The sequence below is a fragment of the Neoarius graeffei genome, chromosome 20 (assembly GCF_027579695.1).
Source record: "Neoarius graeffei isolate fNeoGra1 chromosome 20, fNeoGra1.pri, whole genome shotgun sequence".
In the NCBI taxonomy this organism is placed as follows: Eukaryota; Metazoa; Chordata; class Actinopteri; order Siluriformes; family Ariidae; genus Neoarius; species Neoarius graeffei.
The window spans coordinates 40,200,787-40,221,269 of record NC_083588.1 but is presented as its reverse complement, the minus strand read 5'-3'; the positions used below and the strand labels follow the sequence as shown (position 1 = coordinate 40,221,269).

The window sequence follows — 20,483 nt, the reverse complement described above, 5'->3', positions numbered from 1 at the left end:
AAATGGTATTCTATCGAACAACAAAATAGTAAAGATTCAGAAAAACAAATCATTCAGTGATCATTTTAATAGTGTAATTTTATCCCAACTAGGCCTAACGCTCGATTTAGAACTACAAAAAGTCCGTGTGTCGGACATTTTAAGTACCTTTGTAAAAGTTTTGCAAATGTTGCAGTCAGCATTTAAAATGCTAACTTAAAGTTTTTGTACAAGTTTCAGTTGATTAAACTGTCATATTTTATTAAATGTGTCTGCTTTTGTAATAAAAAAGTACTGCAAGAAAAAGCAAACACAGCATTGCGATTTCTTATCCATCCATAAAAAAAAAAAATCCCTCCCTCCTGACTGAAAATTTTTTTGCTCACCCGGTGAACAGAAAACGGATTTTTTTTTTTAAGGATGGCCTAATGGGCTAACCAGACCCAAAGGAAATTGCCTCCAGAACCACTGGACAAGGACAGAGGTTACTGAAGACGAATGAATGGTTATGGTTTTTATCCAAAGCTGAATCTCAAACAAACAGTCTTAAAAAAAAGAAAAGTAAATATCACGTTTAAATGAGAGATCTTGAAATGAAAGTAAGAGACTAAGTGGTGATTAAAATGAAAGGCTTTCTATTCTCTTGTGGTGTTCATTTCAGTTACTTACTTTGATAATACAACAAGTACACAGTCCTTGAAGTGGAACTCATGGGAAGTGGAAGTCATGCTTAACCCCTTGGCTGCCACCCATTATTAATTGTAATGTGCCGGGCATATAGGACAAAAATAGGTCAAAATTGGGATATTTTGACAATCTTTCTCTAACTTGTTCAGAACTTTATATTTTTAATATTTGTATAGAAAAATCACACGGCGGCACGGTGGTGTAGTGGTTGGCGCTGTCGCCTCACAGCAAGAAGGTCCGGGTTCGAGCCCCGTGGCCGGCGAGGGCCTTTCTGTGCGGAGTTTGCATGTTCTCCCCGTGTCCGTGTGGGTTTCCTCCAGGTGCTCCGGTTTCCCCCACAGTCCAAAGACATGCAGGTTAGGTTAACTGGTGACTCTAAATTGACCGTAGGTGTGAATGTGAGTGTGAATGGTTGTCTGTGTCTATGTGTCAGCCCTGTGATGACCTGGCGACTTGTCCAGGGTGTACCCCGCCTTTCGCCCGTAGTCAGCTGGGATAGGCTCCAGCTTGCCTGCGACCCTGTAGAACAGGATAAAGCGGCTACAGATAATGAGATGAGATGAGAAAAATCACAAAAAACACAGTTGTCGAGTAAAAATAACTTTAGTAATCAAAAACATCCAAGACAATGGGTCTTGTCAATGAGAACCTGTTCATAAACATGAATTACTAGTACTTGAAAATACAGTGTACACCAAGTAACTGGGTACCATTTTTACGATGGTCTTTGGTATGACCCAACCATGAATAGAACTCACGATCGAGAGGCGGACAAGCTAACCACTAGGCCAACTCGCAGTAATGTGCCACTGTGAAGTAAAAGTAATGTGCCATGTAAGGTACATAAAAGGAGGTGCTTATGACGAGTAGCGTACGTCATAAGGCACGGCGGTAAAAGATTTCATGACGTACGTGACTCGTCGGCGGCATGGTGGTGTAGTGGTTAGCACTGTCGCCTCACAGCAAGAAGGTCCGGGTTCGAGCCTCATGGCCGGCGAGGGCCTTTCTGTGCGGAGTTTGCATGTTCTCCCCGTGTCCGCGTGGGTTTCCTCCGGGTGCTCCGGTTTCCCCCACAGTCCAAAGACATGCAGGTTAGGTTAACTGGTGACTCTAAATTGACCGTAGGTGTGAATGTGAGTGTGAATGGTTGTCTGTGTCTATGTGCCAGCCCTGTGATGACCTGGCGACTTGTCCAGGGTGTACCCCGCCTTTCGCCCGTAGTCAGCTGGGATAGGCTCCAGCTTGCCTGTGACCCTGTAGAACAGGATAAAGCAGCTAGAGATAATGAGATGAGGTGAGATGAGACGTGACTCGTCCAAGGGCACTGAAGGGGTTAAAGAGAATTTGGTAAAGATTAAAACTCATTTTACCACAATAGCGAAATACATTTTAGCGCTTGAAGAATAAAAGTAACTTGTTTTGCTCCATCCCTTCTGTGTATATTGTTGAAATATCTGTTAAAATACCAGACTAACAATAACATTCAAGCCTAAAGACAAGGGGTTTGTATTCAAGTCTGCAAACTGCCAAAAGTGGAATCAATTGTACGATAATAGAGTATAAATCAGCGAGTTGCTGTAGAAAGAAACTGATGCTATTGGATTTCTTTCACAGCTTCAGTGCACTGAAGTGAGAGCAATTTTCAGCTTCAATACAATTTAACTACACTTACAGTCTGATAGCTACTTTCTCTTCAAGTGTCTACTTTACTGACAAGAATCAGCAACTCTTGAGAGTATGTGAGTAGGCAAGAGGCATGATGGCAACTCATTAAAACCTATCAAAACAACACAATTACAGAGCGATATTGGCAAAATGAACATGCAAACACACACACGCAGCGTAGAGGAAGATGACAACCACCCAAAGAGCTGTGGTTATAAACCTTACCAACAACTAATGGCCACTCACAGCATTCACTACTTAAATAATATTGGCTGGCGTTGTCTTCGACTCGTTCAATATGCTAGCTGAATGGAATATATTTGATATACAATGAAAAAAAAAAGCCAGCCAATATTATTATTATTATTATTATTATTATTATGCATACACATTCGAAGGAACAAAATTCTCTCAAAATTTTCCAATTTAATGAAACAAACCGTGGCGGCCATGTTTATTTACAAATTGTCACAGTTGCTCGCTCGCACAGAAGTTTTACGTATAATACGTATCTTATGGCATTTTCAATTCACTGCGACAGTTTACTGCAGGCGCCACTGGCGAAGAAAGAAATGCTTCTGCGCATGCGCAGCAGAAAACTTTCCCACTGAATATTCGCGTCAGCTCTGACGTGTGACATCATGTTTTCTTGACAACCATGAAATATCATAAACCATATTGAACACTCGTACTCCATTGGGTAGAGTGACGTAATACACGTAGGATAAGCGATATGCTAACAATGTTGCATGCTGTCAAACCAAATGAATGAAACCTGCGAGAAGGGAAGAGAACACGTTTTTATTCCATGGAAAAAGTGTCCTGTATGCATAATAATTCATATTAGAATGTCTGCTTTATATATTTCCAAGATTTCTGTCCAACTGCAGGTTTATCTACCCATGTCTGCATTCAGACTTTAAGTAACCTGCGTGCAAACGTGAGAAGAGCAGTCCATTATCACACTCACCTAAAAATGACTAGTACTTTAACAAAACAACTCAAGCCTGTCCAAAACTGAAAATAGCATACATGTCAACCTATACAGAATGTCCGTATTTTATACGGATTTGATTCAATAAACGTAGTATACGGGCGTATAAATAAAGTTATACGGATTCTTTAAAAAACCTTCAATATTTATTTAGAGCTATAATCAATTCCCACGATGATAAAAGCGCGCATAACATTTACAAACGTACTGTACACCACAGACAGCCAGTAAAGAGTCTTATGAAATCGCGCGTTATCTTGTGGTAGCGAGACTTCGTTCCACTTTTGATCATGCGCACACCGCATTGCGAGAATCCCGCCAACCGGGAAGTCATAGACATATAAACATAGACGCCGCCTTCTGCGTAGTATCATACGTCATCCTCGCCGCCATATTGGATGTGGCAAAGTGGAGATTCTTCAACCGTCTCTGGTATAGCGTCTAGACAGTAGCCGAGAATAAAGATGCCTCATTCATGTGCTGCGTTTAACTGTACCAACAGGTTTACCGTCCAAACGAGATCACATGGGATTACCTTTCACAGGTGAGACTGGAAAAATACTTTTCATTGTAGCTGGTCATTATAACATAATTTTACGAACAGATTTTTCTGACTTTGTGGCTAATATGAAGTCTGGTGCATAATAGCCGCTCGGTGAAACCTGTCTCCAAACAACGAAGTATTTCCTTCGTAACTACGCTGATAACACTTTGTGTTTTTGTCAAACATTGGAGCTTTGTATTCATTCTGAAGGTTTATTGTTATTAATACTGAATAAAAAGTAACTGGGATATATCATTGTTCATTATCATTCAAATTTTAGGTAAATTATTTTAATTTGCATCTTATACGGATTTTATAAGGGAAATACGGATTTTGGAGGTTGGTTATACAGGTTTGATTGACCAAAGGTTGACGTATGAAATAGTAAATAACTGTAATCACACTGAAGCACCAACCTTTGGCTCAAACCAAATTTATCATAATCTGAACTTTATTGACGATCACAATCTGAAATTCACAGAGCTGGACAGTAACGAAGTACATTTACTTGAGTACTGTACTTAAGTACACTTTTTGAGTATTTGTACTTTACTTGAGTATTTTTTTGAAACTTATGACTTTAACTTCACTACATTTGAAAGGCAAATATCATACTTTTCACTCCACTACATTTCTGTCAAGGTCCTCGTTACTCGTTACTATGAAGCAGCTTTGAAAGTGGATGTTTTTTCTTTTCTTTTCTAAAACATGATTTTTTTTTTTTTCCTGCAGGTGACACTGACAGCCTATCAGTAATCGCTAGGATCACGTCATGTCCATCGACTGGATAAAATCAAGTTCAGTGATTTCTCAGCAGCGTTATTTGAACACAATCAGTTGATGGCAGAATGGAAGGAGGCGGTTCTTCTGGGGAACGCATGCACTCATGGCTATAGCTAGAACCCATGTTTCAGTTTTCTGAAAGGATTAAAGATTCATTTCGTTTTAAATGTTTGCTTTGTTTACCTAAAACAAACCACATCACAGCCTACAAAAACTCGCCGCCCAACCTGCGGAAGCATATTGAGGAATGTAAACATTTTATTCCAGGAGAAAGCTTGCAACGAAGTTGTCTGTGCTTTTAGAAATAGCGATAACGTTGCAATAGCTATGCAGTCTGGTTAGTCAAATGACTTTCTATGGATTTGCCCACCAAGTTGCCATCGCATTGTCCACGGCTAACGTTTACACATAGATAGTTAACTTGGACACTGTTAGTTAGCATGTAAAAACGGAGTTATGCTAACATGAATAATGTTAACTTATCTGAAGTCCTTTCAGAAATATGTTTAGCATAATCTTGCCAAATAAACAGAATGTAAAAATCTTTCTGTTCTAGTAGTGTCAGCTACCCAATATGATTTAGAGTTTGAAAAGAGTTTGCTAGCATGTCAGGTGGAGCTTCACTGACTAGCTAGCTTAATGTTAAACCCCCATGATGGCACAGCATGTGTTCATTTTGTGAATTCACATTTCTGTCTTTGGTAATGTTAACATTGTAGCTTTTGTATTTTTTTACCAGTAGCCAAAGAGCAAACCTAGCTAGCATCTTATGGCCCTTTTCCACTACCCTTTTTCAGCTCACTTCAGCTCGCTTCAGCTCACTTCAGCCCGACACGGCTCGCGTTTCGACTACCAAAAACCGGCACGACTCAGCTCGTTTCAGCCCTGCTTAGCCCCTAAAACTCGCACCGTTTTGGAGTGGGGCTGAAGCGAGCCAAGCCGTGCCGAGTGAGGCTGGGGGTGTGAGCAGACACTCCCCTGTGCACTGATTGGTGAGGAGGAGTGTCCTCACATGCCCACACACGCCCCACGAGCGCGCTGGGATCTGTAAACACCGCAAACCCGGAAGAATAATAATTACGAATTACGAGAATTTCTGAAGCTTTATGCGCCTCGCCTCATCTATACGCTCTTGCCAGTATCTGTCCGCGTTGTCGGTGACAACAAGCCACAGCACCAAGACCAGCAACACTAACGACTCCATGTCCTCCATGTTTATTGTTTACTATCCGGGTCGTGAGACTACCGCTTAAAAGATCACTGAATCAGTGACATACAGAGCATCGTGGACGAGTTCGCGGAGCGCAAGGCTCGTCGTATGCCCTTCAAATAATGCGCGCAGTAGGCTATTGATGTTTTATGAGCCATGTACAGTATGTCGCCTAATGTTTTTTTGTTTCTGAGTTACATGTTCGTTTGAAGGAATTGATGTACTAAATAACATAGTTGCACCCGGTAGTGTTGAAATTGGTAAACACCGCAGTTGCGGACATTTTGTAGCCTAAAATGATGTTATGATAAGCTTTAATAAAGTGCCCGGTCATTTGCCCCGCCCCCGGCCCGGCTCTGACTTGTTCCGCCACTGTCACTGATGTCACTGTTTGCGCTGCTTAACGACATCACGTGACGTCCACCCACTTTCGCTAACTCCACCCAATGTGTCCACCCACTTCCAGCCAGCACGGTTCAGCGCGGTTGTAGTCGAAATGCAACTCCAACAGCCCCGCTCAGCTCGACTCAGCACGGCACGGCTCAGCCGCGTTTGTAGTGGAAAAGCGGCATTATTGGGGATTCTGACACTACCAGAGCTGTGTCAGAAAACTACCATGCTGCTTTGTGGGGGTGGGTAGGAGTGTTAAAATTAAAAAAGAAAAGAAAATGACAATGGATCTTTTTTGTCAATTCAGTTGTTTCATTTTGTAACGCTCTACCAGGTGTTTATTCTACAGGTTCTACAAGTTAGTCAGTAAATCCAGTAGGTTGTTTCAGAGGCATTAGGTTTTGTAAGCATTGCGGCTTACAGAAAATGTACTTTTAATACTTAAATATTTTTAAAAACAAGTACTTCAGTACTTTAACTTACAACCCCGATTCCAAAAAAGTTGGGACAAAGTACAAATTGTAAATAAAAACGGAATGCAATAATTTACAAATCTCAAAAACTGATATTGTATTCACAATAGAACATAGAGAAGATATCAAATGTCGAAAGTGAGACATTTTGAAATTTCATGCCAAATATTGACTCATTTGAAATTTCATGACAGCAACACATCTCAAGAAAGTTGGGACAGGGGCAATAAGAGGCTGGAAAAGTTAAAGGTACAAAAAAGGAACAGCTGGAGGACCAAATTGCAACTCATTAGGTCAATTGGCAATAGGTCATTAACATGACTGGGTATAAAAAGAGCATCTTGGAGTGGCAGCGGCTCTCAGAAGTAAAGATGGGAAGAGGATCACCAATCCCCCTAATTCTGCGCCGACAAATAGTGGAGCAATATCAGAAAGGAGTTCGACAGTGTAAAATTGCAAAGAGTTTGAACATATCATCATCTACAGTGCATAATATCATCAAAAGATTCAGAGAATCTGGAAGAATCTCTGTGCGTAAGGGTCAAGGCCGGAAAACCATACTGGGTGCCCGTGATCTTCGGGCCCTTAGACGGCACTGCATCACATACAGGCATGCTTCTGTATTGGAAATCACAAAATGGGCTCAGGAATATTTCCAGAGAACATTATCTCATCTCATCTCATTATCTCTAGCCGCTTTATCCTTCTACAGGGTTGCAGGCAAGCTGGAGCCTATCCCAGCTGACTATGGGCGAGAGACGGGGTACACCCTGGACAAGTCGCCAGGTTATCGCAGGGCTGACACATAGACACAGACAACCATTCACACTCACATTCACACCTACGGTCAATTTAGAGTCACCAGTTAACCTAACCTGCATGTCTTTGGACTGTGGGGGAAACCGGAGCACCCGGAGGAAACCCATGCGGACACAGGGAGAACATGCAAACTCCACACAGAAAGGCCATGGGGCTCAAACCCAGAACCTTCTTGCTGTGAGGTGACAGTGCTAACCACTACACCACCATGCCACCCGAGTCTGCTTCCATAAATGTTAAATAAAGGTCTCCTTACAGAAAACTACACCGTATCAACAACTATACATTTTAATTGCTAAATAACAACAAACACCTTATTATAAGTCTTAGATCATGTCGAGTCTCTCATACAAGTCCCTATGAATGAATTGTTACTATAAAAATGATAATGTATTAGAATTAGGTTAGAATTAGCACTCCCATTCGGTAGAGTGCATACGTCTGCCACGCCACATATTATCAACATCAAAGTCAAATCGTTTGAACCTAGGATGATACTAAAGCTGTATACCAAATTTCATCAAAATCTGTTCATTACTTTTTGAGTTACATTTCGAACAGACCAAAAAAAAAAAATCTGGGATCTGCATACATCTGGATTTGCATCAAACTCTAAACCCATTGTTCCTTGGTCCATGGCCCACTTTTCCTCAAAATTTCATCAAAATCTGTTCACTACTTTTTGACATTATGTTGGGAACAAACAAACAGAGGTGAAAACATAACCTCCTCCAATAAAGTTGGTGGAGTTAAAATACGGCATTAATATGAATCTGAAGTACAGATAGCACTATTCTCAAAGCTACTGTTCCATCTATCCATCCATCCATCCATTTTGGCATATCACTACAGTGACGTGGCCGCTCAGACGGCTTCAGCCATCAAAGTCTCTAGGAAACATTACAGTAGTGATTTTCTGTTGCCTTCTATTGGATTATTATAGCGGTTTTCTCCTCTCAACCATTCACACCTACGGTCAATTTAGAGCCACCAATTAGCCTAACCTGCATGTCTTTAGACTGTGGGGGAAACCGGAGCACCCGGAGGAATCACACACAGACATGGGGAGAACATGCAAACTCCACACAGAAAGGCCGTGGGGCTCAAACCCAGAACCTTCTTGCTGTGAGGTGACAGTGCTAACCACTACACCACCATGCCGCCCAAGGCTACTGTTAGGGAAAATTAATCAACACCTTATAACCAATCAGAATTAAGAATTCAACAGTGCTCTGGTATACAAGTACAGTGGGGCAAAAAAGTATTTAGTCAGCCACCAATTGTGCAGGTTCTCCCACTTAAAAAGATGAGAGGCCTGTAATTTTCATCATAGGTACACTTCAACTATGAGAGACAGAATGGGGGGAAAGAATCCAGGAAATCACATGGTAGGATTTTTAATGAATTAATTGAATCTGAAGTACAGATAGCACTATTCTCAAAGCTACTGTTCCATCTATCCTTGGTAAAATAAGTATTTGGTCACCTACAAACAAGCAAGATTTCTGGCTCTCACAGACCTGTAACAACTTCTTTAAGAGGCTCCTCTGTCCTCCACTCGTTACCTGTATTAATGGTACCTGTTTCCTCTGTCCTCCACTCGTTACCTGTATTAATGGTACCTGTTTGAACTCGTTATCAGTAGAAAAGACACCTGCCCACAACCTCAAACAGTCACACTCCAAACTCCACTATGGCCAAGACCAAAGAGCTGTCAAAAGACACCAGAAACAAAATTCAGGCTGGGAAGACTGAATCTGCAATAGGTAAGCAGCTTGGTGTGAAGAAATCAACTGTGGGAGCAAAGAGGTGCCATTAGAAAATGGAAGACATACAAGACCACTGATAATCTCCCTTGATCTGGGGCACCACGCAAGATCTCACCCCGTGGGGTCAAAATGATCACAAGAACGGTGAGCAAAAATCCCAGAACCACACGGGGGACCTAGTGAATGACCTGCAGAAAGCTGGGACCAAAGTAACAAAGGCTACCATCAGTAACACACTACGCCGCCAGGGACTCAAATCCTGCAGTGCCAGACGTGTCCCCCTGCTTAAGCCAGTACATGTCCAGGCCCATCTGAAGTTTGCTAGAGAGCATTTGGATGATCCAGAAGAGGATTGGGAGAATGTCATATGGTCAGATGAAACCAAAATAGAACTTTTTGGTAAAAACTCAACTTGTCGCGTTTGGAGGAGAACGAATGCTGAGTTGCATCCAAAGAACACCATACCTACTGTGAAGCATGGGGGTGGAAACATCATGCTTTGGGGCTGTTTTTCTGCAAAGGGACCAGGAGGACTGATCCGTGTAAAGGAAAGAATGAATGGGGCCATGTATCGTGAGATTTTGAGTGAAAACCTCCTTCCATCAGCAAGGGCATTGAAGATGAAACGTGGCTGGGTCTTTCAGCATGACAATGATCCCAAACACACCGCCCGGGCAACGAAGGAGTGGCTTCGTAAGAAGCATTTCAAGGTCCTGGAGTGGCCTAGCCAGTCTCCAGATCTCAACCCCATAGAAAATCTTTGGAGGGAGTTGAAAGTCCATGTTGCCCAGCGACAGCCCCAAAACATCACTGCTCTAGAGGAGATCTGCATGGAGGAATGGGCCAAAATACCAGCAACAGTGTGTGAAAACCTTGTGAAGACTTATAGAAAACGTTTGACCTCTGTCATTGCCAACAAAGGGTATATAACAAAGTATTGAGATGAACTTTTGTTATTGACCAAATACTTATTTTCCACCATAATTTGCAAATAAATTCTTTAAAAATCAGACAATGTGATTTTCTGGATTTTTTTTTTTCCTCATTTTGTCTCTCATAGTTGAGGTATACCTATGATGAAAATTACAGGCCTCTCTCATCTTTTTAAGTGGGAGAACTTGCACAATTGGTCTCATCTCATCTCATTATCTCTAGCCGCTTTATCCTGTTCTACAGGGTCGCAGGCAAGCTGGAGCCTATCCCAGCTGACTATGGGTGAAAGGCAGGGTACACCCTGGACAAGTCGCCAGGTCATCACAGGGCTGACACATAGACACAGACAACCATTCACACTCACATTCACACCTACGGTCAATTTAGAGTCACCAGTTAACCTAACCTGCATGTCTTTGGACTGTGGGAGCACCCAGAGGAAACCCACGCGGACACGGGGAGAACATGCAAACTCCACACAGAAAGGCCCTCGCCGGCCACGGGGCTCGAACCCGGACCTTCTTGCTGTGAGGCGACAGCGCTAACCACTACACCACCGTGCCGCCCTGCACAATTGGTGACTGACTAAATACTTTTTTGCCCCACTGTATATATGATGAAAAGGGAATAAAATATTGCATGTTTTGAAGTAAATGTATCTCATGTCTGCCCATGTGCAATGTATAAGCTTTAAGGAAAAGATTTAACATGGTTAATGTCAAACAGCAACCTTTAGGATGGATTAGGGAAAAGATTAACATACAGCAAAGCCCTGCTTTATAGTGAGATTCAGAGCTCCTTCTTTTTGGAAGCAAACCCTTTCCTATGATAAATTACTTCTGAGAGAAAGTTGATGTTCCTAGGTCGCTGTATTGCAGTTATGCCATGTTAAATTAACTTTAATAAATAACTGAATACTTTGTTGAAAAATAGAATTAACATCATGTATATAATTTTCCCTTCCCTTAACCATAATTGATGAACTACAACACACGTGGTGAAGTCTGCATTTGTTTTGCATGGGAGACGAATGTAATTAACAAGCAGGGGAATATTTGGGGTTACACAGACTTGCAAATACGAAACACAAAACACGTCATACAGTATGTCCGAACTAATTTATACTTTTGATGTACACTAACCATCACAGTCATACACATCCATCATTTCAGAGTTTGCCCCCATCCCTTACTCTATCCCTGTGTCTCAAATCGCTCACTCATTCACTACTCCCTACTCCCTATATAGGGAATTACAACATAGAGGACTATATAGTGAGCTGATTGATAAAACGAGAAAAAAAAGAAAACGCTTTCAGACACTAGTCTGTCGTGCTGGTATTTACGTCATTACTGTCGCACAATTAAAACGTGCCAGATCAGTCGGCTGGTGGGTTTTCAAAATAATAAATACATGCGTTTATTTTTTTCGCGGTCTGGTTTCCATCAAATCCTGCGCTCTGATTGGCTGGCGAGCAGGTCCGTATCCTATGGTACAGACCCCAGTTACGGACCCCGTTTACGGACCTCTGGCGACTCGCTCGTTCACAACAACAACAAACATAGTCGCAATTTTTGTCAACATTTTTTTTTTTATAAGATTTTTATCAAAAATCTGTTGCCAAATAAACAGAATGTAGAAATCTTTCTTTTCTCATAGCGTTAGCTACCCAATATGATTTTGAGTTTGAAAAGAGTTTGCTAGCATGTCAGGTGGAGCTTCACTGACTAGCTAGCTTAACGTTAAACCCCCATGATGGCAGAGCATGCGTTCATTTTGTAAATCCAGTCGGTTGCTTCAGAGGCATTAGGTTTTGTAAGCGTTGTGGCAATAATACAACAATGTGTTGACAGAAAATGTACTTTTAATACTGAAGTATTTTTAAAAGCAAGCACTTCAGTACTTTAACTTCAGTAAAGATTTGACTGGACAACTTTCACTTGTATGGGAGTAACATTTGACCAGTGGGAACTGTACTTTGACTTAAATAATGAAGTTGGGTACTTTGTCCACCTCTGATGGATAGATGTTCATAAACCTTTGGTCATGCAGTTTTCCTTTAAGTATTTTATCTATTAATTATTATTTGCTCTTTGTCAACTGATACGGTGTATGACCTGTGATGTCCTGTTGCCTGGTTGCTGTTTTGGTACAGCAGTGTTCAGTTATTTGGAACGCCTTCTTTGTTTTGGTTGTCCCAGACACTGAAGAGGATGAGTCAATATTCACTCAGATATAAACAGAAATATGGCCAAGAGGTGACTATTTTACTAACGTGACCAGACGTCCCGGTTTGACCGGGACAGTCCCGATTTTGAGTTGCGTGTCCCCAGTCCCGACAAAGGTCCGTCGGGACGCTGAAATGTCCTGGTTTACACCAAACACTAACAAACTGTCCCGGTTACAGCGATCATATATAGCCAACGAGATGTCAATAAAGCTTCTAGCAATTCAGCATCAATGTGCATAGTCAACCTTACAATGTATCTATTTGTACAATGTTACAATATAGAGGCCGCGTTATAACGGTTTTTTTCGCTAGCGGCTGTCAACTACTACGCGACAATGCCGAACAGATGAGCGCTGGGCGGAGATGTTCGCGCACTTCAAGAGTAGGGAGATTCCTTACAGCAATGTCAGCCAGCTTTGCCAGTTTGCCATGTGCCTACCTGGCACCAATGCTCCAGTTGAGCGAATATTTTCACTCATGAGCAACACCTGGACTGACGAGAGGAATCGCATGACCGTGCCTACTCTCAAAGCCTTGCTCATTACCCGGGCCAATTTCGACAATACTTGCTCGCAGTTTCACAGCAGGCTCTCGGGCAATAAAGCGCTACTGGAGCAAATTCACTCATCATGTAAATCTCATCTCATCTCATCTCATTATCTCTAGCCGCTTTATCCTGTTCTACAGGGTCACAGGCAAGCTGGAGCCTATCCCAGCTGACTACGGGCGAAAGGCGGGGTACACCCTGGACAAGTCGCCAGGTCATCACAGGGCTGACACATAGACACAGACAACCATTCACACTCACATTCACACCTACGGTCAATTTAGAGTCACCAGTTAACCTAACCTGCATGTCTTTGGACTGTGGGGGAAACCGGAGCACCCGGAGGAAACCCACGCGGACACGGGGAGAACATGCAAACTCCACACAGAAAGGCCCTCGGCAGCCACTGGGCTCAAACCCAGAACCTTCTTGCTGTGAGCCAACAGTGCTAACCACTACATGTTAAACCACCTTGTATTTTAAAATCCTGTTATATCAGAGCTAAAGATCTTACTTTCTAAATGACCTGAATTCATTCTTGAAATGTTCCTGAGTAATTCCCTGAAAATGTTGATTATTGTTGTATTTACGATACCTTTTTTTTTTTTTTTACTGAAAATGTACATTGTGTTTTGTGAGTTGAACAATGAAGAAATTATATTCCAACAAACTTTACTATAAAAAAGAGTTTAAAGTGGGCGGCACGGTGGTGTAGTGGTTAGCACTGTCGCCTCACAGCAAAAAGGTCCTGGGTTCGAGCCCCGTGGCCGGTGAAGGCCTTTCTGTGCAGAGTTTGCATGTTCTCCCCGTGTCCGCGTGGGTTTCCTCCGGGTGCTCCGGTTTCCCCCACAGTCCAAAGACATGCAGGTTAGGTTAACTGGTGACTCTAAATTGACCGTAGGTGTGAATGTGAGTGTGAATGGTTGTCTGTGTCTATGTGTCAGCCCTGTGATGACCTGGCGACTTGTCCAGGGTGTACCCCGCCTTTCGCCCGTAGTCAGCTGGGATAGGCTCCAGCTTGCCTGCGACCCTGTAGAACAGGATAAAACGGCTAGAGATAATGAGATGAGATGCCTCTTGTACAGTACGTCGTCTTATTATCTTCTGGGAGATGCCTGTATCATTTCCAATCAAGAAAAAACTTGCTGGTTGAATAAAAGTAACTTTAAGTCAAAATTTGCCAGGGGTATGAATAATTTTGGGCTTGACTATATACACTACCGTTCAAAAGTTTGGGGTCACCCAGACAATTTTGTGTTGTCCATGAAAAGTCACACTTTTATTTACCACCATAAGTTGTAAAATGAATAGAAAATATAGTCAAGACATTTTTCTGGCCATTTTGAGCATTTAATCGACCCCACAAATGTGATGCTCCAGAAACTCAATCTGCTCAAAGGAAGGTCAGTTTTATAGCTTCTGTAAAGAGCTAAACTGTTTTCAGCTGTGCTAACATGATTGTACAAGGGTTTTCTAATCATCCATTAGCCTTCTGAGGCAATGAGCAAACACATTGTACCATTAGAACACTGGAGTGAGAGTTGCTGGAAATGGGCCTCTATACACCTATGGAGATATTGCACCAAAAACCAGACATTTGCAGCTAGAATAGTCATTTACCACATTAGCAATGTATAGAGTGGATTTCTGATTAGTTTAAAGTGATCTTCATTGAAAAGAACAGTGCTTTTCTTTCAAAAATAAGGACATTTCAAAGTGACCCCAAACTTTTGAACAGTAGTGTATCTGTACTGCCTCTCCTTGAATTTTAATGTGTTTAAATGAACAGAGCTTCAGAATTCATTCCCTTCGAGATGCCCATGTTGTATAAAAAAAAAAAGAAAGAAACAAAAAAAAAACAAGGACAGGAAATTATGTCGTGGTCCTTAAGTTTGAACAAGTGAGAGAGAGAGAGAGAGAGAGAGAGAGAGAGAGAGTGTGAGTGAGTGAGAGAGGGAGAGAACATGAAGCTATTTTTATGTTTAAAAAAAAAGTTTGAGCGCACGCACTGGCCTGAAAGCCCAGTTACTGAGGCAGGCGGTGGTCACGCGCTCCCTCCTGAGACACGGAAACCAGCACGCGCTTGTCTGCACTGAGCCATGGAGAGCGCGGAGCCCTGCACCGCCCCGCACCCCCAGCCCGCTCATTCACGCCCCGCGCCCCCAGCGCACTCATTCACGCCCCGCACCGCCAGCCCGCTCATTCACGCCCCGCACCGCCAGCCCGCTCATTCACGCCCCGCACCGCTCATTCACGCCCCGCACCGCCAGCCCGCTCATTCACGCCCCGCACCGCTCATTCACGCCTCGCACCGCCAGCCCGCTCATTCACGCCCCGCACCGCTCATTCACGCCCCGCACCGCCAGCCCGCTCATTCACGCCCCGCACCGCTCATTCACGCCCCGCACCGCCAGCCCGCTCATTCACGCCCCGCACCGCTCATTCACGCCCCGCACCGCCAGCCCGCTCATTCACGCCCCGCACCGCTCATTCACGCCCCGCACCGCCAGCCCGCTCATTCACGCCCCGCACCGCTCATTCACGCCCCGCACCGCCAGCCCGCTCATTCACGCCCCGCACCGCTCATTCACGCCTCGCACCGCCAGCCCGCTCATTCACGCCCCGCACCGCTCATTCACGCCCCGCACCGCCAGCCCGCTCATTCACGCCCCGCACCGCTCATTCACGCCCCGCACCGCCAGCCCGCTCATTCACACCCCGCACCGCTCATTCACGCCCCACACCGCCAGCCCGCTCAATCACGCCCCGCACTGCTCAATCACGCCCCACACCTCCCAACCCGCTCAATCACGCCCCCAGCCCGCTCATTCACACCCCGCACCGCTCAATCACGCCCCGCACCGCCAGCCCGCTCAATCACGCCCCGCGCCGCTCATTCACGCCCCGCACCGCTCAATCACGCCCCGCACCGCCAGCCCGCTCAATCACGCCCCGCGCCCCCAGCCCGCTCATTCGCGCCCCAGCCCGTTCATTCACGCCCCGTGCCCCCAGCCCGCTCATTCGCGCCCCCAGCCCGCTCATCCGCGCCCCCAGCCCGCTCATCCGCGCCCCCAGCCCGCTCATCCGCGCCCCCAGCCCGCTCATCCGCGCCCCCAGCCCGCTCATTCGCGCCCCCAGCCCGCTCATTCACGCCCCGCACCGCCAGCCCACTCAATCACGCCCCGCGCCCCCAGCCCGCTCAATCACGCCCCGCACCGCCAGCCCACTCAATCACGCCCCGCGCCCCCAGCCCGCTCAATCACGCCCCGCACCGCAAGCCCACTCAATCGCGCCCCCAGCCCGCTCAATCACGCCCCGCACCGCCAGCCCGCTCAATCACGCCCTGCGCCCCCAGCCCGCTCAATCACGCCCCGCACCGCCAGCCCGCTCAATCACGCCCCGCACCGCCAGCCCGCTCAACCGCGCCCCCAGCCCGCTCAACCGCGCCCCCAGCCCGCTCAACCGCGCCCCGCACCCCCAGCCCGCTCATTCACGCCCCGCACCCCCAGCCCGCTCAATCACGCCCCGCACCGCCAGCCCGCTCAATCACGCCCCGCGCCCCCAGCCCGCTCAACCGCGCCCCCAGCCCGCTCATTCACGCCCCGCGCCCCCAGCCCGCTCATTCACGCCAAAACAAACAAACACTCAGACTGACCTGCTGGTAGTTGACTTCCCCGGGTTTAAAGGCGCTGTCAACTGCTTGTAAACGGAAGTTAAGGTGCGGGAAGGTGTGCAGCCAGTAAGTCCACCACGGGGCGGTGTAGTCCTGCAGAGCGGCCGCCATCCGGACTCGGCTCAGCCTCACTGCGCGCGCCGCGCACACAACTATCACAGTTCACTCAGCGCAGTAAAAGTAGCTGTCGGATGTTTCAGAGTCGCGGGAAGCGCTGCCGACACGCATTTCCGCTTTTTACCGTCCCGCCTCAGAGCAGCAGCACCCGGGCTCCGGCCCCGACACCCGCACTCACTCACTCAGCGCGCGCACTCACCCGCACTCTCTCACTCACTCAGCGCGCGCTGTTTGAAGCCGCGGAGCGGAGCGCACTCAACTTGGCTCAGGACCAAGCGCCTGCTGCACGCGCGTCCCGTGGCCGAATCTAACGCGCATGCGCAAGAGGAAGCGCATCTTGGGCAACTCTTTGTCATTATTATTATCAAGGGCGTAACCATGGTATAAATATTGGGGGGGTCCAAATTTGAGCCCTTCCCAAAATATTTTTAAGTGCATTTCGTGCAATTTTTATATGGGCCTATTGATAAAGATGTGCTTATCTAGAACATTGTTTTGATGAATACAATTACCAATGAACATGTTAACATTTATATCTTGGTTTTTTTTTATTGTGTATCAGGCAAAACACAAAACAGAATGTGCAACTGCAAAACATGTAACGCAATACAACATACAAAAAACATGTAAAACATTGCATGAAAATCTGTCACACCAGAGCTAGTCACACACACACACACACACACACACAAACACACACATTTCAAACAAATGCAGAAATGCCAAATTGCTACAAAAAAATGGCTACCAAAGCAATAGAAAGGAGCATTACCCTGGTTAATAGGTCAAAACAACATAGAACTTTGTAGAAAATATATTGACTTTATCTAAATAAATGGCCCAAAAATATGGAGGCGTTCAAGAATAGAGGGCTACCGCATGACGTCACCGTACCGCGAGATTTTGTTAGGGCGCCATATTGGAAGACCTCAAGTATATACATACAAAACAAACTACGAGCGAGAGTGAAGTGACACGATGGTTGATAAGTCTGGTTATGTGAGTACATTACCAGCTGCAGAAAGGGCACGGTATGTGGAGAAACTGGCTGTGATTGATGGGTTTGACCCATATGATAAGACTCGGGGCAAGGGAGAATGGAAACATAAGGAGGACCTGACACCAATTCTGCCATCTGTTTGCTACCCAGACATTGTAAACTATTTGTTGTTTACACCCAGTGCCTACACCGCTGATGACTTGAAGGCCTACAAAGGGCTACAGGCTTACAATTATGTTGTTAGTGGCTTGGTTCATGATATTACAGCTGTTGTTAAGAATAACCTACATATAGTTATGGCCAAGGTAATCTTGTTGATATTTATCTTTTAATAATATATCTTTTCAGTTGAAAAATTAATACTTTTTGCTATTATTAAGGTATCCATAATTTAGGTTAATTTATCCAAATTATACATATGTATTTATGATCTATGCCTACACAACAACTATGCTTTATTTATATAATAGGAAGGAGAGCAAGCCCCAAACCATCCTAAATTATTATTATTATTATTATTATTATTAATAAATTGTAGAAGTCTGGGAGGCTTGCTCCTCATACAGTTATCAACTTGGGGCCAGTTTAGCATGTTTTAAATCTGAATTTCTTGCGTTTGCTTACCTCAAAGTGTCCGCAGATCATGCACAGACTTATCCATTATATCCACAGTTTTTTGCCAAGTCTCACACAGGTTTCTTTCAAGTCTACTTTTGGGCCAATAAATCATAAATAAAACAGCTCAGATTTGTTTGTTTAAGTCGTTTGCCACTCCACTTTATTCTCGTGGGTTCACATACCGCTGCCGTTATTTCCCCCTAATCACGAGTTTGTTGGTCTTCCAATATGGCGCAGGGTCTGTTTACTTCCAGTTTCGGGTGACGTCAGTGAAATCCCTCTATAATGACTGACCAAAATGATAATTTTATTTAATTTATTTACATTTAATTAAAGGACAGTATGCTCTTATTACTAGCCTACTGATGACATGCAGCCTATGATGAGGTTAAAAATAAAGTTGTTTTAAGGACTCGTAATACAATGCTCTTTACCAGTTCATCTTCAGAGCAGGTCTCTGTCTGTTCCCTTCCTCCATCATGGCTGTGACTCTCTGTGACAGACTCATCATGTCTGTGACTCGTCTGGAAAAAAAGGCGAATGTCAGCCCGTTGGTCCTTCCAAGGGCGTAAAAACGGTGTTGATATTGGTGGGGACATAATTTGGCCAAGCGCCCCAGTGCGCCATGGTTGTCGCACGAAATGTGGCCTACACTGTACAAATGATTGGTTGTCCATTCCTTTGTGTTATTTTGATTTTTAGCACCAGGTACACTCAGTCTTAGACTTAGGCTAACATCTGCATGTATACGGGCAATACATTATCACACAGAGAAAGTGGACATTGAAGTTGCTGTGAATTTCGCTGTAGTGGATGACCTACCCAAAATACAACAACACAATCAATCAAAATTATGTGCTGCTGCTTCATTTTCACACAACTTTTACTATTTTCACACATTTGAAACATCATGTGCTTCCTTTTGAGTTACTGCAATTTCAGAATCTGGAAGTAATGTAGGTATGGGTGGTAGAAGTGTGAAGAGTTTTGGTAGTTGTAGTGCATTTTGCAAAAATGTTTATTCATTAAGTTGAAAGGGTTAAGTGACAATTGTTTCACATTTTTACATTTTATTGCAGAGGTTACATACACATGCATATACATATGCATATACATGCAAACGATGAGCAAGAAAAAAGTAAATATAAGTAAACATTTAGCATTACCTACAAGCATTTATTAGTGTGTGTGTGTGTGTGAGAGAGAGAGAGAGAGAGAGAGACAGACATAGAGATTGCAAACAGAAACTCCTTGCTGTTACAGGATCATATGACAAAAATGTCATATTATGTCTTCCTTACGTTTTCTTTTATTGCCCGACATCACTGCCTGTGTGCTGTTTTGCTGTAGCAGCGAGCTGGATGCTGATTTTACCGCTTGCTACTGCTTACAGCCAATGACAACAAAAAACCATAGCAATCTCAAGGCAACGGGAGGTGGGCCAATCAAAAACCATAGCAACGTCAAGGCAACGGGAGGCGGGCCAATCAAAGCTTCATAAAGCTTTTTTACCTGCTGTCCCCACCAATAGTCAGCCGTCTTTGAGAGGTCTGTTCACAACTGAAAATCAGCTGGAAGCGATACCGCGTTTGGTGTTTTTATTCAGCGTTTCCCGCATCGCGGCTTCTCCATTCAAAAATGGTATGGACATTTTAAACTCAGCTGAATATTGGTATGGACGCGTCCATACGCATTTTTACGCCCATGGGTCCTTCCTTTTCTTTGCGGCTACCGCCATTTGAATGTGTCCACCAGCAGCCTACCTGACAGTCCGACTGAGTGGATTTTCAAACCAACGAACCACATGGGCTGACCCAAGTGCACAATCATAGGGGGTGGTCGCAAAGGTTTTTTTTTGTTTGTTTGTTTCTCTGTGCTTCCTAAATTGAAAGTAAATCGGACATAACAAGGATTCATTATATAGCCATGGTTCAGGATGGCATATTATTTGTCTCATATTGATTTAATACGCCAAATATTGGGGGGGACAGATTGGTACTTTCCCAATATTGGGGGGGACATGTCCCCCCCCAGTGCCTATGGTCGTTACGC

At 44.5% G+C, this 20,483-nt stretch overlaps 1 protein-coding gene across 1 annotated transcript in view; it reads right to left on the bottom strand.

Moving 5' to 3' along the window:
- The window catches only part of ttyh2l (tweety homolog 2, like), a 180,863-nt gene extending 163,786 nt beyond the window's left edge, over window positions 1–17,077 (bottom strand). The window contains exon 1 of the mRNA XM_060901707.1: window positions 16,679–17,077. Coding sequence (XP_060757690.1) covers window positions 16,679–16,807 — 129 coding nt within the window. The 5' untranslated portion in view covers window positions 16,808–17,077. The remainder of the gene's footprint in view (window positions 1–16,678) is intronic.
- Between the last annotated feature and the right edge of the window lie 3,406 nt (window positions 17,078–20,483).